The sequence below is a fragment of the Rhinatrema bivittatum genome, chromosome 2 (assembly GCF_901001135.1).
Source record: "Rhinatrema bivittatum chromosome 2, aRhiBiv1.1, whole genome shotgun sequence".
NCBI lineage: Eukaryota > Metazoa > Chordata > Amphibia > Gymnophiona > Rhinatrematidae > Rhinatrema > Rhinatrema bivittatum.
The window spans coordinates 249,156,636-249,180,742 of record NC_042616.1 but is presented as its reverse complement, the minus strand read 5'-3'; the positions used below and the strand labels follow the sequence as shown (position 1 = coordinate 249,180,742).

The window sequence follows — 24,107 nt, the reverse complement described above, 5'->3', positions numbered from 1 at the left end:
CCACCAAACCCATAACTTACATCTTCAACCTATTACTCGAGCAAGGAATATTCTCTGATAAACTTAAAAACGCTATAGTCAAACCAATCATCAAAAAACCTCAGCTCGACAAATCTGATCCAGCGAACTACAGACCAGTATCCAACCTCCCCTTCATAGCAAAAATCCTTGAAAAAACGGTTAACAATCAACTTACAGAACACCTTGAAACCCACAACATCTTACAACCTGCACAGCATGGCTTCAGAAAACTATTCAGCACTGAAACCCTCCTTCTGACACTCACCGATACCATCCTCAGAGGGCTCGACCATGGCCAATCATACCTCCTAATACTCAGACATATCCGCTGCCTTAGACACCATCAACCACGGAACATTCCTCACAAGACTCAAAGAAATCGGACTACGAGATACTACAATCAAATGGTTCAAATCTTATCTCACAAACAGATCCTACAACTTAAAGATAACACATCAGAATCCTCCCAAATACCCATCACACGGTGTCCCACAAGGATCCTCACTATCCCCACCCTATTCAACATATACCTCCTCCCACTCTGCAAATTCCTCTCAGAATCACACCTCACTTATTTTATATATGCAGACGACTTACAAATACTACTCCCCACAAACAAAACCATCGAACACACCCTAGACAGATGGAACCAACTCAGCACAAAAATAACGACACTGCTATCTCAATTATCACTCTGCCTCAACCAAAACAAGACTGAAGTCATACATATCTCCAATCAGCAACCCTCAGCCCCCCTCAAAATCAACACCCAGAATAACACAGGGGTGCAACTTACACCATCTACAGTCCTACAAACAATAATCTTTTCAAAGCTTGACTACTGTAACACATTACTTCTGGGCCTCCCCGAAACCACCATTAGACCTCTTCAGGTACTACAAAATGCCACCGCCAGGACCATCACAAACATAAAAAAATGCAACCACATCACCCCCACACTAAAAGAACTTCACAGCCAAAGAATTCAATACAAAACCCTCACCTTCATCCACAAAAAAATAAACAACAACGAGATGAACTGGCTAAACACTATCATACTCCCATACTCCGCACAAAGAAATCTCAGGTCTTCAGACTCTGGCCTCCTCACTGTTCCAAACTCCAAAACAGCACACCTCACCTCAACCCGTAAACGAGCCATCTCCGTGGCTGGCCCCACACTCTGGAACTCCCTCCCGTCCCAACTTAGAAATGAACCCTCCACACAAGTATTCAAAAAACAACTCAAAACCTGGCTTTTCAGAAAAGCCTTCCCACCAGATACTTAGCCTCCCCCCAGGCTCATCCATTGCCTCAAACACGAAACCATACCGCGGTCACCTACCCTATGAAACCAACCCTTCAGCCCACTCTCTCCCCTCCTCTCCTCTCCTCCCCCTTCCCCCCCCCCCCCCCCATAACTGCCTCCTCAAGCTGTCCCAAGGAATTCACATCACTAAGACTTTATTCAGATAGAAATCTTTAAGTTATATTCCCAAGTTGAAATGTTATAACATTATAATATAAATGGTTCAAATTTTCTACTATACCTGTTACCATGTTACAATGTAAAATCAGCAGAATCTGCCTTATTTGTTCAGTTATATGTAAACCGATGTGATATCTCAATCGAATGTCGGTATATAAAAGCAAAACAAACAAACAAAGATGTGATAGGCCTGATTGACAAACTGAAGAGTAGTCAATCACTTGGATTGGATTGTATACACCTCAGGGTACTGAAAGAACTTAAAAAATGAAATTTCTGACCTATCATTAAAATCATCTGTTGTATCTGAAGAGTGCAAGATAACCACTATAACCCTAATATCTACAAAGGGATCCAGAGGTGATCCAGGAAACTATAGACAATCTATATTTAATATATATATGTATATATATAATATAAATATATGGTAAATATACCGCTGCTAGGGTTGAGGACCCGGCTGGACTAGTAGCAGCGTCAGGGGTGACACCGGGGAGCCCGGTTCACTCACCCCTGCAGGACATATAATATATATATATATATAATAATATATATACATATATTTACCAGCAACCCCCTCCTTCTGACTCTGCCCCGACTCGCAGAAACCTTTTTCTCACCTACGATATCAACCGTCTACTTCAAGATTTGCATACATTCATATCTAATGTTCAATGTATTTATTGCATTTTATTAAGTTATTGTTGTTTTGATTCAATCTCTGTCATACTGTTATGAATTTAAATGTAACTGGTTGTTATAATGTAAACCGGAGTGAAGGCAATGTCAGCTATACCTCGGTATATAAACAAATGCTAAATAAATAAATAAATAAATAGACCGGTGAGCCTGACTTCAGTGCTAGGAAAAAGTGTGGAAATTGTTATAAAGAATAAAATCACAAAACATGGTTTGATGGGACTCTTTAGGACAGTTGGGCATGACTCCTCCCACACTCAGCTTGGCCAAGGCTGACTACAGGGCCAGTGCTAACCTGTGCTGCCCCATTCCCCCACCCCCACCCAGCCCTGTGCATTCTAATGAAGCCCTTCATGGAGTTCTCTTTTCTCCTAACAATAACTCTGTGTCTGAACATCGTTTACAGGTGTGGTACATTAAGAGTAAGGCTACCAGCTTTCAGGTGGGCAAACCGGGCCACTTCCTCCTTATAGTGCCAATACTGGGTAAGTAGCTCATTCGCAGGGCGGAGTGGTTATCTGGTGGACCGACCCATGGAAAATTGCAGTAATCTATTCAATATACACCTAGTTCTTTGAATTTTGAAACCATTAAATATCCCAAGGGCAATACAAAGCCTCAGGGCGCACAGGTAAATCCTAGAAAAGGGAGTTAATTATGCACCAGAAAAAAATTCAAATTAGTCAATGCTGTTATCATCAACATGTAAGTTATAAAACAAATCAACACAGAATAAGTGATAAATTCCCCCAAACAATGTAAATTCTGTGTGAGACACATATCTCAATCAGAGATTTTATCTGGGTCCCAAAATATTTTACACCAGGGCCAGTGCAAGGGTATTAGGTACTTATAGCCTGGTTTGGCCTCTGTTGGACACAGGATGCTGGGCTTGATGGACCCTTGGTCTGTCCCAGTATAGGCATGTTCTTATGTTCTTACGTGAATCTTACATCCTTGTACCTCTGAAGTCTCTCCATAGCTCTTTCCACACACACACGAACAGTCCCTTGAGGGCTCAGAATCTTAGACCTTGATTCATCATTTTGGTTTAGATGTTGCATGAATAGGGCCCCCGATAAAAAAAGGGAGAGGGAGAGACCACCACCAAATCCTCGCCTTAAGTTACGAGTTCACCCTTCAACAGTGGTATAGTTGACTAGTATGTGTGCTAGCCCAGAGGTCCTCAAAAAGCTAAGAGTAAAATGAATTGCAATTACAATACCAACGCAGAATTCAAACAACCCTACCTATGAAAAGATAACATAGGAAATATTATACCAGACCCTACAACACCAATACACCTACTTTTAGGAAACCAGAACAAACCAGGCTACTATAGAAACCTACAAAGAAACTACATCAGCAGAATACCTCACCTCAGTAACATACATATATATATATATCATATTGCCTTTGCACATTGCACCTTCCACTGTTCCAGTTATCTCCTAATTTCTCTCCCTCTCGATAGATAGATATTAGTAGGTGCCTGGAACAGTGGAAGGCGCAATGTGCAAAGACAATACACTGTCTGCAAACAAACCAAGGTGCACACACACAGGCTTACTCTTATATGCAGAGGCACACGTTGCCCAACCCCTACACACAGGTACATGCCCTCACACACACAGGCTGTTATTGATCAGGCAACCCGAGCAACACCAGATAAGGTTCACTAATATACTCTGTCTGCAAAGCTCTATCTTTCATGCTCCTACATACTGGGTTAGGAAGGCATAGGCACCTACTCAGAGGCACACAGGCACACACAAGCTTGCACTAGCACACAGAAGTGTACACAAGGTCACACAAGTGCTCAAAGCACATACAAGCACATGAATTCATGCAAGCGCACAGAATTTCGCAATAGCATGCACAGGTTCACACATACATACATACACATGCTCCCACAAAGACAGGCAGAGGCATTCAAACAGACACATAGGCACAGGCTCCCCCACATTCAGGCTGTTACAAGAAACACTAGGCACTATTCTCTAGTACAGAAAAAAGAGATCATAAAAATATAAATAGAAATATGCTGAGAAAAACTGAACTGGAAACTGTAAGAAGCCAGATCCTGTATGGAGTGGAACAAGTGGACAAACAAACATTACATTCCTCATAAAACATCAAACAAAATAATACAACCATACTAATAAAAAGAATACATATTTCAAAACTGCTGATGAACAGAACATTCAATAATGAAAAGCTCATATAATAATTTTTTTAATTATCCCAAAAACTAGTAAAATATTTCAAAAAAGCAGACACAAACAATTCAAACTAATAAGGATTTTTAAAAAACCACCTGCTCACCATACATGGGAATGTTTCATTTCCAGTCACTCTGAGATTGTCATGGATTAGTCGAGGTGGGGGTGGGGTGCACAAACTTTATCTTCTTTAATATATACAAACACACACGTTCAGTTGCACATGCTCCCTCTCACTCACCACATTCACACATGCCCCCTACTCTCTCACACATACAAACTCCCAACACACATACTGCCTCATATACATGCACTTCCTAATACACACATGCTGAATCCCTCATGCATGCTCCTACTCTCACACACATACATGCACCCCCACACACATACTGCCTCATATACATGCACTTCCTAATACACACATGCTGAATCCCTCATGCATGCTCCTACTCTCACACACATACATGCACCCCCACACACATACTGCCTCATATACATGCACTTCCTAATACACACATGCTGAATCCCTCATGCATGCTCCTACTCTCACACACATACATGCACCCCCACACACATACTGCCTCATATACATGCACTTCCTAATACACACATGCTGAATCACTCATGCATGCCCCTACTTTCTCACACACACATGTGCTCATATACAAACAAATGCTCACACATTCCCCATGCTGATGATATACACACACATATTCCCTAATACACACACGTTGCCTCACACACGCCTCTGCCCTCTCATACACCTACATGTGTATATATACACACCTGCAGTCCCAAACACATGCACTCCCTTTCTAACACACACATGCTCAAACACACTGGGCCTCTCTCTTCTTCCATCCACCAGGAGACCTGGGTTTCTCCTCTTCATGTCAGCCACCCTGCAGAATAGGGACTGCTGGGGCCTATGGCCTTCTCTCCATTTGAAAACCGGTAGGCTGGGAACTGCTGGGCCATCGCGCCCTCCTCTTTAGTTCAGCATTTGGCAGCCAGTGGGTTGGGAACCACTGGGCTGCCACGGCCTCCTCCTCACCTTGGCCCCCTGCGGGTTGGGTTCTGCTGGGCGGCCCATGGCCTCTTCTTCACCTTGGCTGCAGGGTGACCCCACGCCTCCTAACTTCGGCTACAGGTGACCCCCACTTCACCATCCCCCTCCAAGCTGCTACCCTGTGCAAATGCATGGCTTCCACAGTGGGTTGCATCAGCCCTGGCTGATTACTGCCTCCTCCTGGTCTCTAGGGGATAAGGATGTTGCTTCAGCTTTCTCCTGGCTACCTGCTGCTGGCCCTCTCTTTTTGGCCTAATTCTCCCAATTCCTCCTGGCCTTGTGAGTTGCCACTATTACTCTGCTCTTCCACTAGCAGCCGCAGTGGCACAACAGCCACTGCTGCATCTTAAATTCTGTGCAAATTCTTTATTGTACAGTAGAATTTCCCCACTATTTGTATTGTCTATTTGGGGGAAAAAATTGTAAAGCTTTCTTTTGCTCCCTTCCCATCTCAATTCTCCTATGCGGATGGGAGTAACTCCACCTTGCAGCAGATCTTTTATTGTCCATGCCAGCTGCATTGACAGCATCTCCTATAAGGCCTAAGTCAATAGTAGGCACATAGCATGTTTCCACTCCTGGGTGCAATTATGGTTCCTAGTGAAGCTAGCGGTATATGGCTGATTGTGAGAATAAGAAAATGCCATACTGGGTCAGACCAAGGGTCCATCAAGCCCAGCATCCTGTTTCCAACAGTGGCCAATCCAGGCCATAAGAACCTGGCAAGTACCCAAAAACTAAGTCTATTCCATGTTACCGTTGCTAGTAATAGTTGAGCTATTCTAATAACAATTCAAGTTTGCTCAGAAGGTAGTAGAGAATCTAGAGATATATATATTATATCTTATGATCTAGAATGGACAGATACATTTGTTAAAATATTTTGTTTGAATGCCTAAGAAAATCTCAAACTCCCTCCATGTGGACACTTGGGCATAGTTAATAAAAATTAACGTATACAAAAAAAAAAGAAAGAAAGAAAGAAAGAAAGAAAGAAAGAAAGAAAGAAAGAAAGCAAAGGCCAAACTGTCAATCTACTGTTGAACAGTCTATAATACGCTATTAAGATTAGACACCTGTCATCTTCCATCACGAAAAAGAAATCTCCCAGTAAAACAATCTTGTCAGACAAAGCAGCACAATACATTATTACATGCCAAAGACTGAATCAGGCCATCTCCGTTTTCAAATAAGTGACACCTGCCCAAAATAGTTTGCAACACTTACAAGAGACCTGTCAATAAGCACAGAAGAGCATTATTGTCTCTCTCCCCCCCCCCGCTCAGCATACCGGACCCTCCCGCCCCATACCTGGAGGCAAGAGGCACTGACATCGGGAAACAAACTCCGCTGACGCCCCTCTTCCCCGAGGCAAGCCACAGGACCGAAAACATCGCTAACAGGCAGGAGTAAATAGACGGAGAGCGAGCTTTGACGCTATGTGGCCACTCCCACAGCAACACTTTCAGGAGGTAGGCTGGAGGACTCACTCAAGCTCAGCTGATTGGCTACAAAAGGTAGGAAGTCAGCTGACTGGCTGCAGGCGACAGGGGGGAAACACACCGGCTCGGCTAATTGGCTGCAGGACACACACACACACACACCAGCTCGGCTGATTGGCTGCAGGAGGCTGGTAGGTGGGAGAACTCACTCAGGCTCAGTTGATTGGTCGGAGAAAGCCGATGGGGGGCGAGGACTCACTCAGACTCAGCTGATTGGCTACAAGATGGTAGGAAGAGTCAGCTGATCGACGGCTGAAGGACTGACACAAGTTCGGCAGAATGGCTCCCAGACAAACGGGAAGTGGCTTGCACAGAAATGTAAAAGCCGTCTGTGCAGGGACTTTTAGGTGTGCTCGGTGGCACACTTGCGTAGTTTAGAGGGATCATTGCTTTTGCTGCAAATTTATACTCCTCGCTACTAATTTCTAGGTCCCAAATTTAAACTGAACTCTCTTTTGAACGAGTTTACTGTTATAGATCTGATGTCATTTATGCGACACTTTCCCTTTACAGCTTGCAGGTCCGTACCCGTGAAGCAGAAAGTTCATTTTTAAAGGAGGATTCCCCTCAGTTTCACCTTTGAAAATGTGCTGGTGCGCCCAGTGTAGGTATAAAAGCACTCATTGACTTTGCATCTGCACTATCATCGGTGCAAAGTAAGTTTGGCGATTTCAAAATCAAACTTGTGCTTTGGGAGAAAGGGATAAGAAGGTAGGCAGCTTAATTTTCAAAAGCCTATGTTACATAGGTGATACGTAAACATCATTACATATGTAAAAATGTCCATTCCTATATCCTAGTGAAAAGATTTAGGTTGGCAAAATAAAAAGTGCATTAAAAACTCTGCTTTGAATGCTAATTTGCATTATCGCCTTACCGGCGACAGTTTTGTTATATGGAAACCGACTTGATTTGATATGTATATCGAGAATGTCGGTATATAAAAACCCTAAATAAATAAATAAATTATAAACTATGTAGTGAATGGCCTGCTACCTATGGAATGAATTTTCAAAAGGGTTTGATGTGTGAAAATAGCATATACATGTGTACATCCTTTTTTAATAAACAGCAGTACATGTGGAGTTTGGTTTCTCCAGGGGAGGCTGTAGCATTAGGCAGGATGAGGCAGCCAAAATTTTAGGATGGCAAAAATTATCCCTCCTCTTGTGGTGTCTGCCTCACTTTGCCACAAGACAGGTAATTAATGATATGCACACAGGGTTCCCACATCCCACAGACTGGAAGAGTCTCATGGCAGTGCTAATGGATGATGTGCCCGCAGGGTTCCCACACACACCTTAGGCAGAAGTGTGTGGCGGCAGCGGTGATGAGATCGTGCCAATGGGGTATCCACACTCCACCAGCAGAAAGAATAAGATTCAATGGATGGAGGGGAGGTGACTAAATGAGAAAGGGAGGTAAACGAGAAGGGAGGGATGTGTGTGAGTGAGAGGAAGGAAGGGGGAGGGGAGGAGCAGGGAGGGAAGGGGAGGAGAGGAGAGTGAAAAAGGAGGGAATGTAGGGGGTGTGAGTGAGAGGGGAGGAAAGGGAAGGATGTGAGTGAGGCAGAAAGAGGAAAAGAAGAGAAAGTGTGAGAAGTAGAAAGGGAGCAAGAATGTATGGGGAGTATGAGTGGGAGAGAGTGCAAGGCTGCCTAGGGCACTACAGTTTTAGGGGTGGCACAGCAGTGTTAGGACTATGATGATTGCACCTCCTTGTTCTTCCAGCCTTTGTGGGTCCAGAAGAGGAAGTTGTGATGCATGGGCCTGCCCAGGTGGGAAGGAGGTGGCCCAGTCTTCATGTCTAGAAAGAGTAGGAGCAGCGTTGGCCTGCATGGCCAGAAGAAAGGAACAGGAACAACATCTGAAAAAGGAGTCCCATTAGTTGTGTGGGTTGAAGTTGAAGGCTTCTGCCACCTGTGCTTTTCAAAGGGAGAGAAGAGTGAGTGCGTGTCTATTGTATTGAAATATTGTGTTTTTTGAGAACTTTAAAAAATATTTTATGTTTAATTATTCAATCATGTTCTATTCGTGTTTTGAAATATTTATTCTTAGAATGGTTGTGCTATTATGATTGATATGTAATATTACTTGATTTTATTATTGTTTCATGAGGAATGGTGATGTTTTAGATTTTTCATTGTTGCACAGTATACAGAATCTGGCTTCTTGTGGTTTCCAGTTCAGTTTTTATCTACACATTTCTATTTATACCTTACGGTTACTTTATTTTGTATTTGGTGAGGGTCTGTCTGGATTCTGTGTAGTTTCTGTAGATGCATATAGTTTCTGTTTAAGGATCTATAGCAGCCACGCTTGTTCTGTTTTTCTAATAGTAGGTGTGTTGGTGTTCTAGGGTCTGGTTTAATATTTACAGTGTTGCCTTTTCATAGGTAGGCTTCTAACTGTTCTATGCTAGCAATTAGTGCTGTTTGGGTATGGGAGGTTTACTTAATGGCAATTCAGTTTACTCATGGCTTTCTGAGGGCCAAGCCCACACCCATGCACTTTACAATAAGTGTAATACTATATAACAGTGCTTCTCAACCCAGTCCTCAGGGCACACCTAGCCAGTCAGATTTTCAGGATATCCACAAAGAATATGCATGAGATAGATTTACATAAAATGGATGCAGTGCATGCAAATTATCTCATGCATATTCATTGTGAATATCCTGAAAATCTGACTGGCTAGGAGTACTCCAAAGATTGGGTTGAGAAGCATTGCCATATGGGATCCAAATGTCTTTTTTAGCTTGGTTTTCTGGTTGGCACTACAGCAGTTCATGTAAAAATAATATACATGCTGTGATATTTTTTACCTCAGAAGACTATACTTTGAAGGTCCTTTTTCATATAAAACCTGTTATTATAAATGCATCATTTTTAATTGTGTGTGGTGAGGGCTTGGGGGTGCAAGGCTGTAAGGTTCACCACACACACCATTCATTTCCCACTTCCCTAGAGGGAAAATGCTGAGGAAAGGTGGGAGGCAGGTTTTAGGGCTCCTGGGAGTGTGGCAGAGCTACCAGCTTCCTAGAAATATTGTCACTGACTCCTTGAGGAACTTTGATCCCTGCTTTTCCTTTCGCATTTCAAACCACTGAAAGGACAGACTCCAAGAAGCCTCTCCACCTTGGCCCTCTCAATGATTTGACCTATGCTGTGAATTTTGGAGGGGGGGGGGGGGCACACACCATCTCCTCCCAGGCAGCAGATAGCTTTGTGCCACCCCTGTGTTTCGCGTGGACATTTTACTGGGGAAAAAAAGGGCAATGGGAGCGTTCTAGAGCAGAGTTCATAAGGAGGTGGTGAAGTTGCTATTTTGTAAGAGGTTTACGTGAATACATTAACAGAGTTATTTGTTCAAGCTAACACCTGCTAATTCATCTGTACAAGTGAAATCAAACTTGTCTGTTGGCAGTTTTTGAATTGAAGGTGTAGATGAACTTGGTGGGGATCCAGACTTAGGTGCTGGAGAGTCTAGATGAACTGGAGGAGGACTGGCTGAACGGGCAGAGACAGCGGCAAACTGGAGCTTTCAAGTAGGCTTGTAAGTTAAGTATTTCAGAACTGTATATGCGCATACTTTATGAAATACCTGCTTATGCGGTTAATTCTGGGTCTAAATTTGCGCAGTGCCTATTTCATACATAAAATATACACATGTCGGTTTATGAAATGGGTAGAGAAAGTATGCATTTTCTTGCATTAAAAAACACACATGTACTTTCAGAATAGAAGTATACTGTTATTTTAGAAACTGTGTAGTTCCTGCGGCACAGTTTATAAAATCCTAGCAATCTTTGCACACCCCTTTACACACTCAAATGCTGTACCGTGGACAGGTTTGAAAATTGGACTCCATGGGCCTCATTTTCTAAGCATTTCTCCCTAGACACAGAATGGGAGAAAAGCCTTAGTAAATCAGGCCCTATGCTTGCACTATTTGGAAGCCAAGACTCTCAGCAGATGATTATGGGCCTGGGAGTAGAGTAACAGCCCGCTAGTTAGTGCCCCAGGTACTCCCAGCACTTTCAAGGTCTTAGAAATCAGGGCTGGCATTTCATCTCTATGGAAGGACTAACTGTAGCATAGTCCTATACAGTTTTTTTTTTTTTAATTTTATGTTTATTTATTTCATTAAATCAAGCAAGACAATACCTTACTTCGAAAAACAAAATGACTTATCAAGGAAAAAAAGAGAGGAAAAATGTTTACAAAAGTTAAATCTTATAAACAATAAGTCATTTACCCAAAAGGAAATTGTATGTGCTGGGGAATGCAATATTGGGAGAATATAAGTATCAATCATACAAGGAAAAAGGGTTAACATGCAATTGGCTATTTTATATCATGGATCTAGGTTGACCTAATTTCCCCAGGAGAAGAAGTTAATATACTCCTGGTGTTAATGAGGGATTTAAGCTGTTCTGGAAAAAAAACCCCGAAACATTTGTTCGATGAATGAATTATACATTTACAGGGATAACTTAACATAAAGGAAAACCCCAATGAGATAATCTGAGGTCAAAGAAAAAGGAAATTACATCTTCGTTCTTGGGTAACTCAAGCAAAGTCTGGAAAGATATGGATTATCTGTCCATAAAAGGGTACAGAGATATTCGTAAAGTATTTCTTCATTACTTCACTCAGTTCATATCTTACTAGATAAACGAAGCTTGACCGACGTGCCGCAAATGCGCAGTAGAGACCAGCTCTACCGCGCATGTGCGGGCGAGCACGTCGGTCTGAGCCAGCGTCAGAAAGAAAAAAAATGGCGGCGTCCAGTGGCAGCAGCGGGCGGTGGCGGCGGCAGCGGGCGGCGGCGGTACCGGCAGCGGGCGGCGACGGCGGTAGCGGGCGGCGGCGATGGTAGCGGGCGGCGGTAGCGGCCAGTAGCGAGGGAGGGAGAAGAGAGAGAGAGGGAGGGACGGACTGAGTGGGAGGGAGGGACGGAGAGAGAGTGGGAGGGAGCGACTGAGTGAGAGGGAGGGACTGAGTGGGAGGGAGGGATTGAGTGAGGGGAGGGACTGGGGGGGAGGGACTGAGTGAGAGGGAGGGAGTGGGACTGAGTGAGAGGGAGTGGGACTGGGAGAGGGAGAGTGAGTGGGACTGAGTGAGTGAGAGGGAGGGAGAGAGGGGGGAGGGAGTGACTGAGTGAGAGGGAGGGACTGAGTGGGAGGGAGGGACTGAGTGAGAGGGAGGGGGGACTGAGTGAGAGGGAGTGAGTGGGACTGAGAGAGAGGGAGGGAGAGAGAGGGACAGAGGGAGTGGGACTGAGGGAGAGGACGGAGGGAGTGGGACTGAGTAAGAGTGAGTGGGACTGAGTGAGAGGGAGGGAGAGAGGGGGGAGGGAGTGAGTGAGACTGAGTGGGAGGGAGGGACTGAGTGAGAGGAGAGGGAGGGTGGGGAGGAAGGGAGGGGAGGGAGGTAGGGGGTGGTGAAGAGTGAGGGGAGAGAGAATGAGGGGGAGGTGAGAGACAGAGGGATGTAGCCCGTTTTAACGGGCTTAACGGCTTGTTTTGAAATAAAAGAAACAAGCAGGGTCGAGCGTTCATAAATGTCTGCAGTGGAGTCCTACTTCACTGCAGACATTCAACAAACAATGACATCATGGTTTGGCTGTGTCAGACTGTTTGCCTTCCACTTCTACTTCTTTCCCCAGGGGTCACCTTCTCAGCCCTGGGGAGCATTAGGGTAGCTCCACTAGGGTGGAGAACATACAGTCCTCTCGTCATAGGCTGGGGGCAGGTTTCCCTGCAGGGCCAAACTGGGCTGATGTCCTTTCAAAACCACTGTAATATCCATTCTGCTCCATTTCCATAGCAAACTAGTCATTTCTCACAAAATGATACACGGGCAGCAAAGAAAACAGTTCTCACAGCTGTTGTACATTCATACCACTAGGCTACTCCCAGGCTATTCACTTTTCTCCACAGAGACAGTCATCTTCTCATACCGCACCCCAATGTCCTTCATGCAGTCTCACTTTCTCTCTTAGACCCTAAGGGGGTCCTGAGTTTTGATCTCCTTACCTTCACAGACGTTATATCAAACTTCTGTACTCACTTCTGAAGCAGTTCAAACTCGTCATTACACACCAGGAACAGCTCCAGAGACTGTGCGTCCCCAGTCCATTGGGCTAGTGGCGGTCCCAAGTTCTGTGCTGAAATAACTGGCTGGTACCTCTCCCTCTAGGTCCAGCCAGTGCTGCCCACCCCCCCCCCCCCCCAATAACAGTTCCTGTGTCCAACTTCCAAATGTCTTCACCACATTTGCATTGCAGCACAACTCCTGCTACTCTCCTCACTCTTCTTGAAAGCTGAAGGAAGCTTTCAGTTGATTTCTTTGAACTCTCACACCAACATGTTTGTAGTTCCCCAATGTCATACCTCTCACATTTGTAATCCGCACCCCAGATTTTATAGAACATCACGATGAAGCACTAGATGTCTCTCCTTTAACTTTCTTTAGTATGGATCCCCCAGGCTCTGCTCCCAGATTCCCTTCCTCAGAATTCAGCCCCTTGCAGTGCTGCCAACTCCTACTTGAGGAAAGTCACTAGATCCACTGTGAAAAGTCTCCAGATTGGGTAAAAGGTAGCTAAAACCATGTTGTTGTGTAGTGGGGTCAGCATAGCTGGTGAGCCTAAGACTGGTAAAGAAAGAGGGGTGGATCATACTCACACACATTCTCTTGCTTTTTCAGAAACTGACACACACATATTCACATTTTCTACCATCCTACACACTTTCTTAGACATGCTCAGACAGTGATGCACTCTCTGATGCAGACACACGCTTTCTCAGATGCTTGGACACGCACACATACACACACTTCTAACTACTGCTCATGTGCTCAGTTAACGAGTGCCCTCTCCCCTTGGACTGGATAAACAAGGGCACAACAGCATCATGAAAAATTCTGCACTTGATGCTAGTCCTTAGCCAGCCTACAGCAGCCACATTTATGCTTCCTCCTCCTTCTTCAGGACACTCACTGTGTCCATGGCCCACTGAACTGCCCTTCTCTGAGATCAGCCCAGCCAGATCACACAAAGGTCTTAGTAGCACGTGAATTTCTCCTGACTACCAACAAATAATATTGAAGATAAAACATAGCCCTTTCCTTGCAGTTCTTTTGCTGTCTTCAGTCTATCAAAGTAATAATAAAGTTGCTACAGCTCCTGCTTTTTTTTTTTTTTTGCTGGCTCAGCTACATCATCATCAGATACTCCTGGAGAAGGGGGAGTGGACTGAACCATCAGAGCTTTTTCTAAGATTGAAGTGCAAGGGAGAGAAGGCAGGACCAGCCAGCATGGAACTCAAGCCAGAGGAGGTCTTATTTTGTTGTACTCTCCTGCAGTACACTAGCTAGAGGAGGTTTTCACTCTCTTGCACATTGTTGGGGCACTCTAGTCAGAGGTGGTCTCAATCTTGCACTTTTCTGCTTCCAGATATGCTCTGTAATTAGGGAGCACTATGGAAATTGTAGAGAAGGGCTTTTCAAACCTGTCAAGGAGACCCCACAGCCAGTCGTGTTTATGGGATATCCACAAAGAATATAGATGAGATAAATTTGCATACCATAGAGATTCAGTATATGCAAATTTATCTCATACACATTCATTCATTGTGGATATCCTGAAAACCTGATTGACTGTGGGACCCAAGACAGGTTTAGGAAGCCCAGTTTTAGAGCTAAGAGAAAGTCACTAGATTTGTAACTAAATTTGCTCCCTGGTTCATTCACAATTCTAAAGTCTCCATTTGGTTCAAAATGTCACCAGATCTAGCTACATCATCTCAAAATTGGCAAAACTGGCCTCTTGCAATGGGCAAACTCAAACAGCCATTGGTTACCACTACATAAGTCACACAAACCACTAACTTCATTTACTAGTCTTTATAATTGTTTATTTATTTAAGCATTTTATATACTGTCGTTCCAAAATAAGATCACAATGGTTTACAAAAGCAACATTCACATTAAAGGTTCTCATAGCTTTTGATGTGATTTATGTCTGTTTTATGATGTAACTCATTTAGATATTTTTGATAATGCGGGATATAAATATCTTAAATACTACTACTACTAATAATACTGGAGCCATCCCTTGAACCACTCTGGAATTTCCCTTAGTTAATATATAAGATAAACTTTTAGAACATACCACACACTATCAACCCCCTATGGGAAGTGCTACCTACATGGCTCCCCTCCTTCTAGCCAACCCCTTCTTGTAATCTCAGGATGAACCCTTTGAAAGAGGCCAGCCTTATTGTAAAATATAGCAATACACTCCCAAACTTACATAATTAAACATATGTCCATTAAAAGCATAGCCTTTAAAAATAAATGACTAACATACCATCTAGTGGCCCTTGGGCCACACACATAAACAGGCAACCTTTTCTATTTTGTATTATAAATCTAATCATTTGTTGACTAATCTTTTCAACTATTACTGTTTTGCAGTTCACTTGTCCTGGAGCGAGGTTTTAATTTCTTTCTATTTTAACTCCCCCCCAGGACTATAATATATCAACTAGGGGCAGGGCTTAACCATGGTAATTAATGATCATCTAAATTTCAAAGTTTAACTCATCCAACAAATGACTGCATGCAAACACACGAGCAGTTTCTAACACAATTATTAACTGCATTTCTCTCTTCTGCACATTGAGAGGGTTTCACCCCCCACCCCCAACAGCATTTTTTTTTCACAACTAATGTATTGTGGTAATTGAACCTGTCCAACTGACAAGAGTTTGTTAATGAAGCACTATGGTAGCTTGCAGTAATCCTAAACAGAAGGCAGAGGGTTAATATGAACAGAGCGGCAATTACATCATTAAATATTTTGCTGGGAAGACTGGATGGGCCATTTTGGTCTTTATCTGCCATCATTTACAATGTTGTGTTCTTGGTATGACTGAATATTTTCTTTGTATTTGGTACATGAATCATTTTGCTTGTAGTAATCTTTGAATTTAAGCACATTACCTATTACTGATGCAGTTTTCATTATTTGTCACCAATATTCAGTGGTGTATGCAAACATTTCTCCACGAAACCAACATTGTGCTGAAACATGGTTTGAAACTAGTATTTCACACATGGATGGATACACAAACCGTTTCATACAAGAGGGATTGCACACATTAATGGAGTTATGAACTCTGACTATATGTATCAGTATCAATCAATGGTCTAATATACACCATTCTTTTCACATTTGATTTTTATCAATACCTTGTAAATAAATCTTTATTGGACATTTAGAATGAGTACACCTTGTCAGCCTCATATTATGTGTGTTTGCTTTTCCCTTCACTAATTGTTCAATTACAGTCAAATGAGAAAATGTACATCGTCAAGGACATCACCGGCAAAATGTTTCTCATATCAATGGGACTGGATAATAACAACATTTGAAAATGGAAACCAATTATAATTTGATTGCATGTTATTTGCCATGTCAATTACCAAACATGTGGCTGCAGCTCAGCCACTCTAATGAAAAAGGAAGCTGTAATGATTCAAAAACAAAAAAAACCCCCCCAAGATATTTCCAAGAGCTGCCAGGCAACAAGACGCCATTGTCCAGCAGTATCACCCTGAGTCCTCACTTATCTTACCCTATAGTAACTGAACATGTGACAAATGATTTTAAACCAATAAACAAATCACAGAGTACAGGTAACAGCCTCATGTAAGAAATCTGAATTATTTTTTCAGAAACTCATTTCATTGCCCGAGGCCTACCTTAAAGCATTGATCTTAGCTGCAATATTTTCTCACTGAATGACTACAGCATTACATCAGAGAAGCCACCAGGGATTTGCTGTTGTAGCTGAGACCCTGCCACAGGAGCCATAAAACCCTCAGCTGGGAGGTTTACCTCCCAGCAATCTACTTTTTGTTTTTCACACTAAGTAAGTTTGTTCCTGATCCATTGGTTGTTTAGATAGACTAAAAAAAATACATAGAGGTATTGTGAAAATGATTGTAAAAGCAGCATAATCATCCTCTAGAAGGGGTAGTGTGAGGGTGGCTGCTCAGCATTTCCTCGTATGCATGAGTGTGTTAGAAAATGCAGGTAAATGGTAGTTCTTTACTGGCCAGTAGACAGCAAGGTAAAGGTGGCCTAATTAACATCACCGAAGAACAGTTTTTCTTGTAATACTCTCTTCTAATATCATAATAAACAATTTAAAACATCACTGAAGACTTGTTCTCCTGGCAAACCTGGAGGTAGAGCAGGGTACCTTCAGAGCTGGAAGAATCATGAGTGCCAGGTAACTCAGGTGCTGGTGCCTTTGTCTAGGTCCAGGAGAGAAGAAGCTTTTGGCAGCAGCTGGGAAAGAGACAAGTCAGGTTCATCCAGGTTGGCGGTCAGGTGGAAAGGAAGTTAGGTCTGACAGGAGAGCAGCAGCTGTTGGCAGCCTAGCAGGAGGCAAGCTGGTCTTAGGTGAGAAAGAAGTGCCAGCATTTGCTGAGTAGGCGGGAAGCCACTGGCCACAGGGGTGGATTTATGATTTTGGCACCCATAAGCACTAAATTTGGAAGTTCCCTCTCAAGTTTGTATGTGTGTGCTTGTTGGGGGGTGGGGGGGGGGGGGGGGGGAGGCCATTCAGGGAGTTGCATGCTTCAGCATTAACTAGTGCTGGTTTTTATTCTTATAGTGTGCATATTTTGGCATAAAACCCTGTTAAATACCAGAGTTAACTTTCCATGTTGCACCTGCTGTAGCAGAACTGTGTGGTCACCTCATACTGTAAATCTGAATAAATGCTGTCTACCAGACTATTCATACCACTTTCAATCTCACATGCATCACAGAGGTGGTGGTTTAGCTATTATTCATAAAAAATCTCTAAATTGAGTCCATCATGATGTGAACATCTCTTCACCATTTGAAATGGCGTGAACCTGCTAGTGTTAACATCCTATTGGTTTACTTAGTGCTGAGTCAAAGTTGCTCACTCCTGATTAAACTTTTTAATTGCATTAATGAGGATTTATTAAAAAACAATTGTTTTAAACAGTAGTCCACACTCTCATGCTTGTGATTTGTTTTTAGATAATATGATGGCCTAAGGGAGCAGATAATTACTCCACACATAGGGGCGGATTTTAAGAGCCCTGCTCGCCTAAATCCGCCCAAATCCGGGCGGATTTAGGCGAGCAGGGCCCTGCGCGCCAGAGAGCCTATTTTACATAGGCCTACCGGCGCGCGCAGAGCCCCAGGACTCGCGTAAGTCCCGGGGTTTTCGGAGGGGGACGTGTCAAGGGGCGGGCTCGAACCGCGTGGCGTTTTCGGGGCGTGTCGGGAGTGTTCCGGGGGCGGGCCCGGGGGCGTGGCCGCGCCCTCCGGACCCGCCCCCAGGTCGCGTCCCGGCGCGCTAGTGGCCCGCTGGCACGCGGGGATTTACGTCTCCCTCTGGGAGGCGTAAATCCCCCGACAAAGGTAAGGGGGGGGTTTAGACAGGGCCGGGCGGGTGGGTTAGGTAGGGGAAGGGAGGGGAAGGTGAGGGGAGGGCAAAAGAAAGTTCCCTCCGAGGCCGCTCCGATTTCGGAGCGGCCTCGGAGGGAACGGGGGTAGGCTGCGCGGCTCGGCGCGCGCCGGCTATACAGAATTGATAGCCTTGCGCGCGCCGATCCAGGATTTTAGCGGCTACGCGCGTATCTACTAAAATCCCGCGTACTTTTGCTTGCGCCTGATGCGCCAGCAAAAGTACGCCAATTCGCGTGGTTTGAAAATCTACCCCATAGCGTTGGTAATGCCCTTGACTTAATCTTCATCAATATTATTGTTTTCTGTCTTAATTTAGCAAATCTCACTATTCATCCAGTAACTAGTCTGATCTGTAAAAAAAACAAAACTACTTTACTAGTCATATCAAGACATCCATTAATAACTGCAAAGAGTTATTTTTTACAGTTAAGCATCTTGTTACATTTCCTTTCAAAAAATATCCCTTACCCTGACTCCTCTTCACTTCAAAAGCTCTGCAATACATTTGCCGATTTTGAAAATCCTCAAATCTCTCCCTACAGGTTACACTATTCCTAAACGTTGCAACACTGACCTTGTATGCAGTTAGAATATATTTGAACAGCTCTCATAAACTGAGATTATTCAAATCATTAATGATCTATCATCATGCAACCTGAATCCTTGTTAAACTGCACTATTGAAAGTTTCTTGTCATGAAATAGCCTCTTTAATTTCGCAAATTCTAGACTTTGTTTCTTCAGGAATATTCCCAGCTAGATTAAAGATAGCCTCAGTTAAACCTATAGTAAAAAAAATCCCAACAAATGCAGATCCGTCAGATTTCTCAAATTGCCACATGAAGTAGATTCTGGAATGAGGTGTTTGGCTTGTGGTCAGACAGACTAAGAAAATAATAACACTCACTATGACTTATGTGAAACAATGAAAAGATATTTTCTGTATAATATATGTACAGAACCGGTGTTTATGAGAACACCTGAGACAAAACAAATTTTATACAATATATAAGCACAATAAGCAAGAATAATTCCCCAACTAATAGGGCATAATTGTATACAAAGGCCTAGCAAAAGTTACCACCTTCCTAAATTTCTCTGTTGCTGGTAATCAAGCGGTTAAGAACATAAGAACATGTCATACTGGGTCAGACCAAGGGTCCATCAAGCCCAGCATCCTGTTTCCAATAGTGGCCAATCCAGGCCATAAGAACCTGGCAAGTACCCAAAAACTAAGTCTATTCCATGATACTGTTGTTAGTAATAGCAGTGGCTGTCAACTTAATAGCAGGTAATGGACTTCTCCTCCAAGAACTTATCCAATCCTTTTTTAAACACAGCTATACTAACTGCACTAACCACATCCTCTGGCAACAAATTCCAGACTTTTAATTGTGCATTGAGTGAAAAAGAACTTTCTCCGATTAGTTCTAAATGTGTCACATGCTAACTTCATTGAGTGCCCCCTAGTTTTTCTATTATCTGAAAGAGTAAATAACCGATTCACATCTACCTGTTCTAGACTTCTCATGATTTTAAACACATCTATCATATCCCCTCAGCCGTCTCTTCTCCAAGCTGAAAAGTCCTAACCTCTTTAGTCTTTCCTCATAGGGGAGCTGTTCCATTCCCCTTATCATTTTTGTCGCCCTTCTCTGTACCTTCTCCATCGCAATTATATCTTTTTTGAGATGCGGCGAGCAGAATTGTACACAGTATTCAAGGTGCGGTCTCACCATGGAACGATACAGAGGCATTATGACATTTTCCATTTTATTCACCATTCCCTAATAATTCCCAACATTCTGTTTGCTTTTTTGACTGCTGCAGCACACTGAACTGACAATTTCAATGTGTTATCCACTATGGCGCCTAGATCTCTTTCTTCGGTGGTAGCACCTAATATGGAACCTAACATCGTGTAACTATAGCATGGGTTATTTTTCCCTATATGCATTACCTTGCACTTATCCACATAAAATTTCATCTGCCATTTCGTTGCCCAATTTTCCAGTCTCAGAAGGTCTTCCTGCAATTTATCACAATCTGCTTGTGATTTATCTACTCTGAACTACTCTTGTGGAAGGCTGGACTGCGGCAGGGAATTCTGGGTCTCTGCTAGCTGGTCATGTTATACTGTAGCTCCTAGCAGGAATTTGTAGATTCTGCCATGTTCTGGAGTTATACCTTTTGGACTACACATGCTCAGAAGAGATTTCATTAACTTTCCTCACCGACTTCCTAAATGATAATCAAATTCTTTTCCCTTCACAATATGGTTTCCACAGGCACCACAACACCGAAACCCTCCTTGTGACAAAAGCCAAGCTTACATCCTAGCCCTCCTTGACATCTCCGCTGCTTTCGACATGGTCAACCACAATATCCTAATAAAACGCCTCAAGGAAATCGGCATATCCGGCTCCTCCCTCCGATGGCTTCAATCATATCTAACCAACAGGCAATTCAGAGTAAAAATTGGACAATGTGAATCCAATCCAATTAGCCTGAAGCAAGGTGTACCTCAAGGTTCCTCACTATCCTCTACTCTTTTCAATATATACCTCCTTCCCCTCTGCCACCTCCTATCCAAACTCGGTCTTCCGCACTTCATCTATGCGGATGACGTCCAGATCCTCATACCTATAACAGACACCCTACCCAACGCCATGAAAACCTGGGAATCTGCCCTTACCGCCATTAATACCCTGCTATCAAACAACTACCTTGCGCTCAACACCTCAAAAACTGAACTCCTCCTCATCTCGCCTCTTCACAACAACATCAACATACTCCCACCCAATACCCTACCCCCCCCCCCCCACCTTTTCCCAAAACGTCCGTAGCCTAGGAGTCACACTGGACAACCACTTCAACTTAAAAAAGTTCATAAACGCTACACTAAAAGATGGTTTCTTTTAGCTCCACACACTAAAAAAACTGAAACCCCTCCACATATTAATGATTTTCGCACAGTGCTCCAAGCCATCATCCTATCCAAATTCGACTACTGTAACGCCATCCTCCTTGGCCTTCCAAAGAACGCCATCCACCCCCTGCAAATGCTTCAGAATGCCGCCGCCGCCCGCATCCTCACCAATATCCACCGACATGATCACATCACCCCCGTCCTCAAACACCTGCATTGGCTGCCTATCCCATCTCGTATAATATTCAAATCACTCACCATCATTCACAAATCCCTCCACAACCAAGACATGCGTTGGTTCAATGAGCACCTCTGTTTCCGCACCACTGACAGACCAACTAGAAAGCAATATCTTGCAATGCTGCACACTCCCTCACCCAAGCTCACTAAACTAGTGACCACCAGAGAACGTGCCCTCTCCCTCGCAGGACCTTCTCTCTGGAACAACATGCCTCTCTGCTTCCGCCAGGAACCATGTCCAAGAAAATTCAAACAGAATCTCAAAACATGGCTTTTTAAACAAGCATTCACCTGAACCTTTTAACCAACTCTCCTGCCTCCTCAATGTTTGCATCCCCCCTTCTCCTTCCCGCATCTGCCGCTATTCCCCTCGTACCTTGTTTAGCCCCCAATATTCCTCCCGAACGTTTAATAATTTTCCCCTTGTTTCCATTAATTTCCCCCTTTCTCTGTCAACCGATCCTTTCGCACCCCTTATGACTCTGCTTATATCTCCACACTGTTATGAGCTGGTAAAACCTTGTTATTACCACCATTTCCTTTTTTGTACATATTTCCATAGGTTAATCAGTTCCTGGTACTATATGTGTTTACTGTGTAAAGCCTGTTGCTATATTATTTTCCCTTATGTGTTGCTTGTAAAGCCTGCTGCTGCTTTTTTGTTATTTGTAAACTGAGGAGATGTTCCGAATGTGCCGCGGTATATAAAATAAATAAATAACTTGCTAAGAAAGGACAGAGGACAGAAACAATATACAAGCAACTGAATTGCAAGGGACGTGGGATAGAGAAGAAGCATTGTGGACTGTCCTAAAAAAAAAATAAAAAAATGGTGCTTCCATTTTTACTGGTGATCTTCAGGCCACCGACTCAAACAGAAGAAATGGACAGAGAACTCATTAAAGACATCCAAAAGGTGGGAAAGAAGGGTGAAGTGTTGCTCGCTGGATTTTTTAAGCTGCCAGATGTGGATTGGAGTATCCCTTCTGTGGAATCTACAAGAAGTAGATAGATAGTGGATGTCCTTCAAGAGACTCTGCTCAAACAAATGGTATTGGAACCCACAAGAGAGAGTGTAATTCTCAATCTGGTGCTCACTAGTGATGTCTAATGTTTGGGTAGGGGCTCACCTGAGCACCAGTACTCATCAGACAGTATGGTTCAATTTTGCAAATAGGAAATACAGAAGTCACACGAAGACCTGAGTTTGGAATTTAAAAAATGCAGACTGTGTTAAAATGGGGACGTACATGGAGGAATAACAGTGGGCCAAGTTAAAAGCAGCTATTACAAAGGCAACAAATCAATATGTTAGAAAAGTAAACAAGAGTAAGAGGCTGAAAAAAAAAATAAAGACAAAAAGAATAGTGTTCAAGAAGTATAATGGATCTCAAAAAAAGGAACTTAGGCAAGAATATTGGTTAAAACTGAGTGAGATGAAGAAAGAAATAAGGAAAGCAAAAGGTCAAGAAGAGGAAAGAATGGCCAAAGAGGTAAAGTGAGGAGACAAAACATTTTTCAGATATATCAGTGAAAGAAAGGTCAGGAATCCAAGATGGCCACATGCTAAGGGAAGTTGCTCCGTTGATTCCCTCATACCTTACTTGAAGTTTTTCCTTCTCTCATCAATTTTTGCATTCTTTTATGGGTAAGAGGAAGGGCTAGGTGAGAATGTTCCCGGAGGAGTCCAAAACTTCTACGCTGTTCTGCCCTATGGACAAACATTCTCCGGAGCCAGGATCTTCCTTTAGATTCTGTTGAGCAATCTTTGGACAGTTCACTGAGCAGAGGTATGTCGGCGGCAGTCCCAGATCTTGAGTCATCTTTAACTCCAGAGCTGTGCTGAACTCCTCCTCAACCTGGGACCCCATGGTCATCATTGATGGGAGCATTTTGCCTCCGTCACGACTAGATGACATCCGAACACCAGCTTCGGTGGCATCGAGAGGTTCCCGAATGGCAGAGTTGAGCCGTGGAGACCTTCCTGGTGTGCGCAGGGAGGTGAATCTTTGCCTGCTTCTTTTCCTCCTTCAACTTCTATGGAAGGGCCTATTTTTAAAGAGATATTGTTTACTCCTTTGGTTAAACCTCCTAACATTACTCTGGACATTATTTGGGAAGTTATAACAAATCTTTCCATTCAGATCACTCAATTTGTCTCACGACGATGAGATCTGACTAATTCTTTTCAAGCTTCACATTCTCAGTTACTAGAAATTTCTTTCAGAGTGGATTCCTGGGAAACCAAGGAGACAGTTTTGCAGAAGTCTGTTGAAATTGTTTTCTCTGGTCATCTGTATTTATAGAATAAGACAGAAAAGAATGAAAATGTTGTTCGTTATCAGATCAGGATTATTAATTTTCCAAAGAAAAAACTGGTCTCTCCTGTAGAGATGTTACATAAATATTTT

The 24,107-nt window shown here is 43.3% G+C and overlaps 1 protein-coding gene across 12 annotated transcripts in view; it reads right to left on the bottom strand.

The window, feature by feature from the left end:
- The window catches only part of TCAIM (T cell activation inhibitor, mitochondrial), a 167,739-nt gene extending 160,797 nt beyond the window's left edge, over nt 1–6,942 (bottom strand). For 8 of the 12 annotated variants that reach the window (XR_003854572.1, XR_003854573.1, XR_003854574.1 and 5 more), the window contains exon 1: nt 6,812–6,942. Coding sequence is in view for 1 of the 12 variants with exons in the window: in XM_029589393.1 (XP_029445253.1) it covers nt 6,812–6,894 (83 nt within the window). In the remaining 11 variants the exon portion in view is untranslated. The remainder of the gene's footprint in view (nt 1–6,811) is intronic. The other 4 variants (XM_029589389.1, XM_029589396.1, XM_029589393.1 and 1 more) reach the window with 4 other exon arrangements.
- Between the last annotated feature and the right edge of the window lie 17,165 nt (nt 6,943–24,107).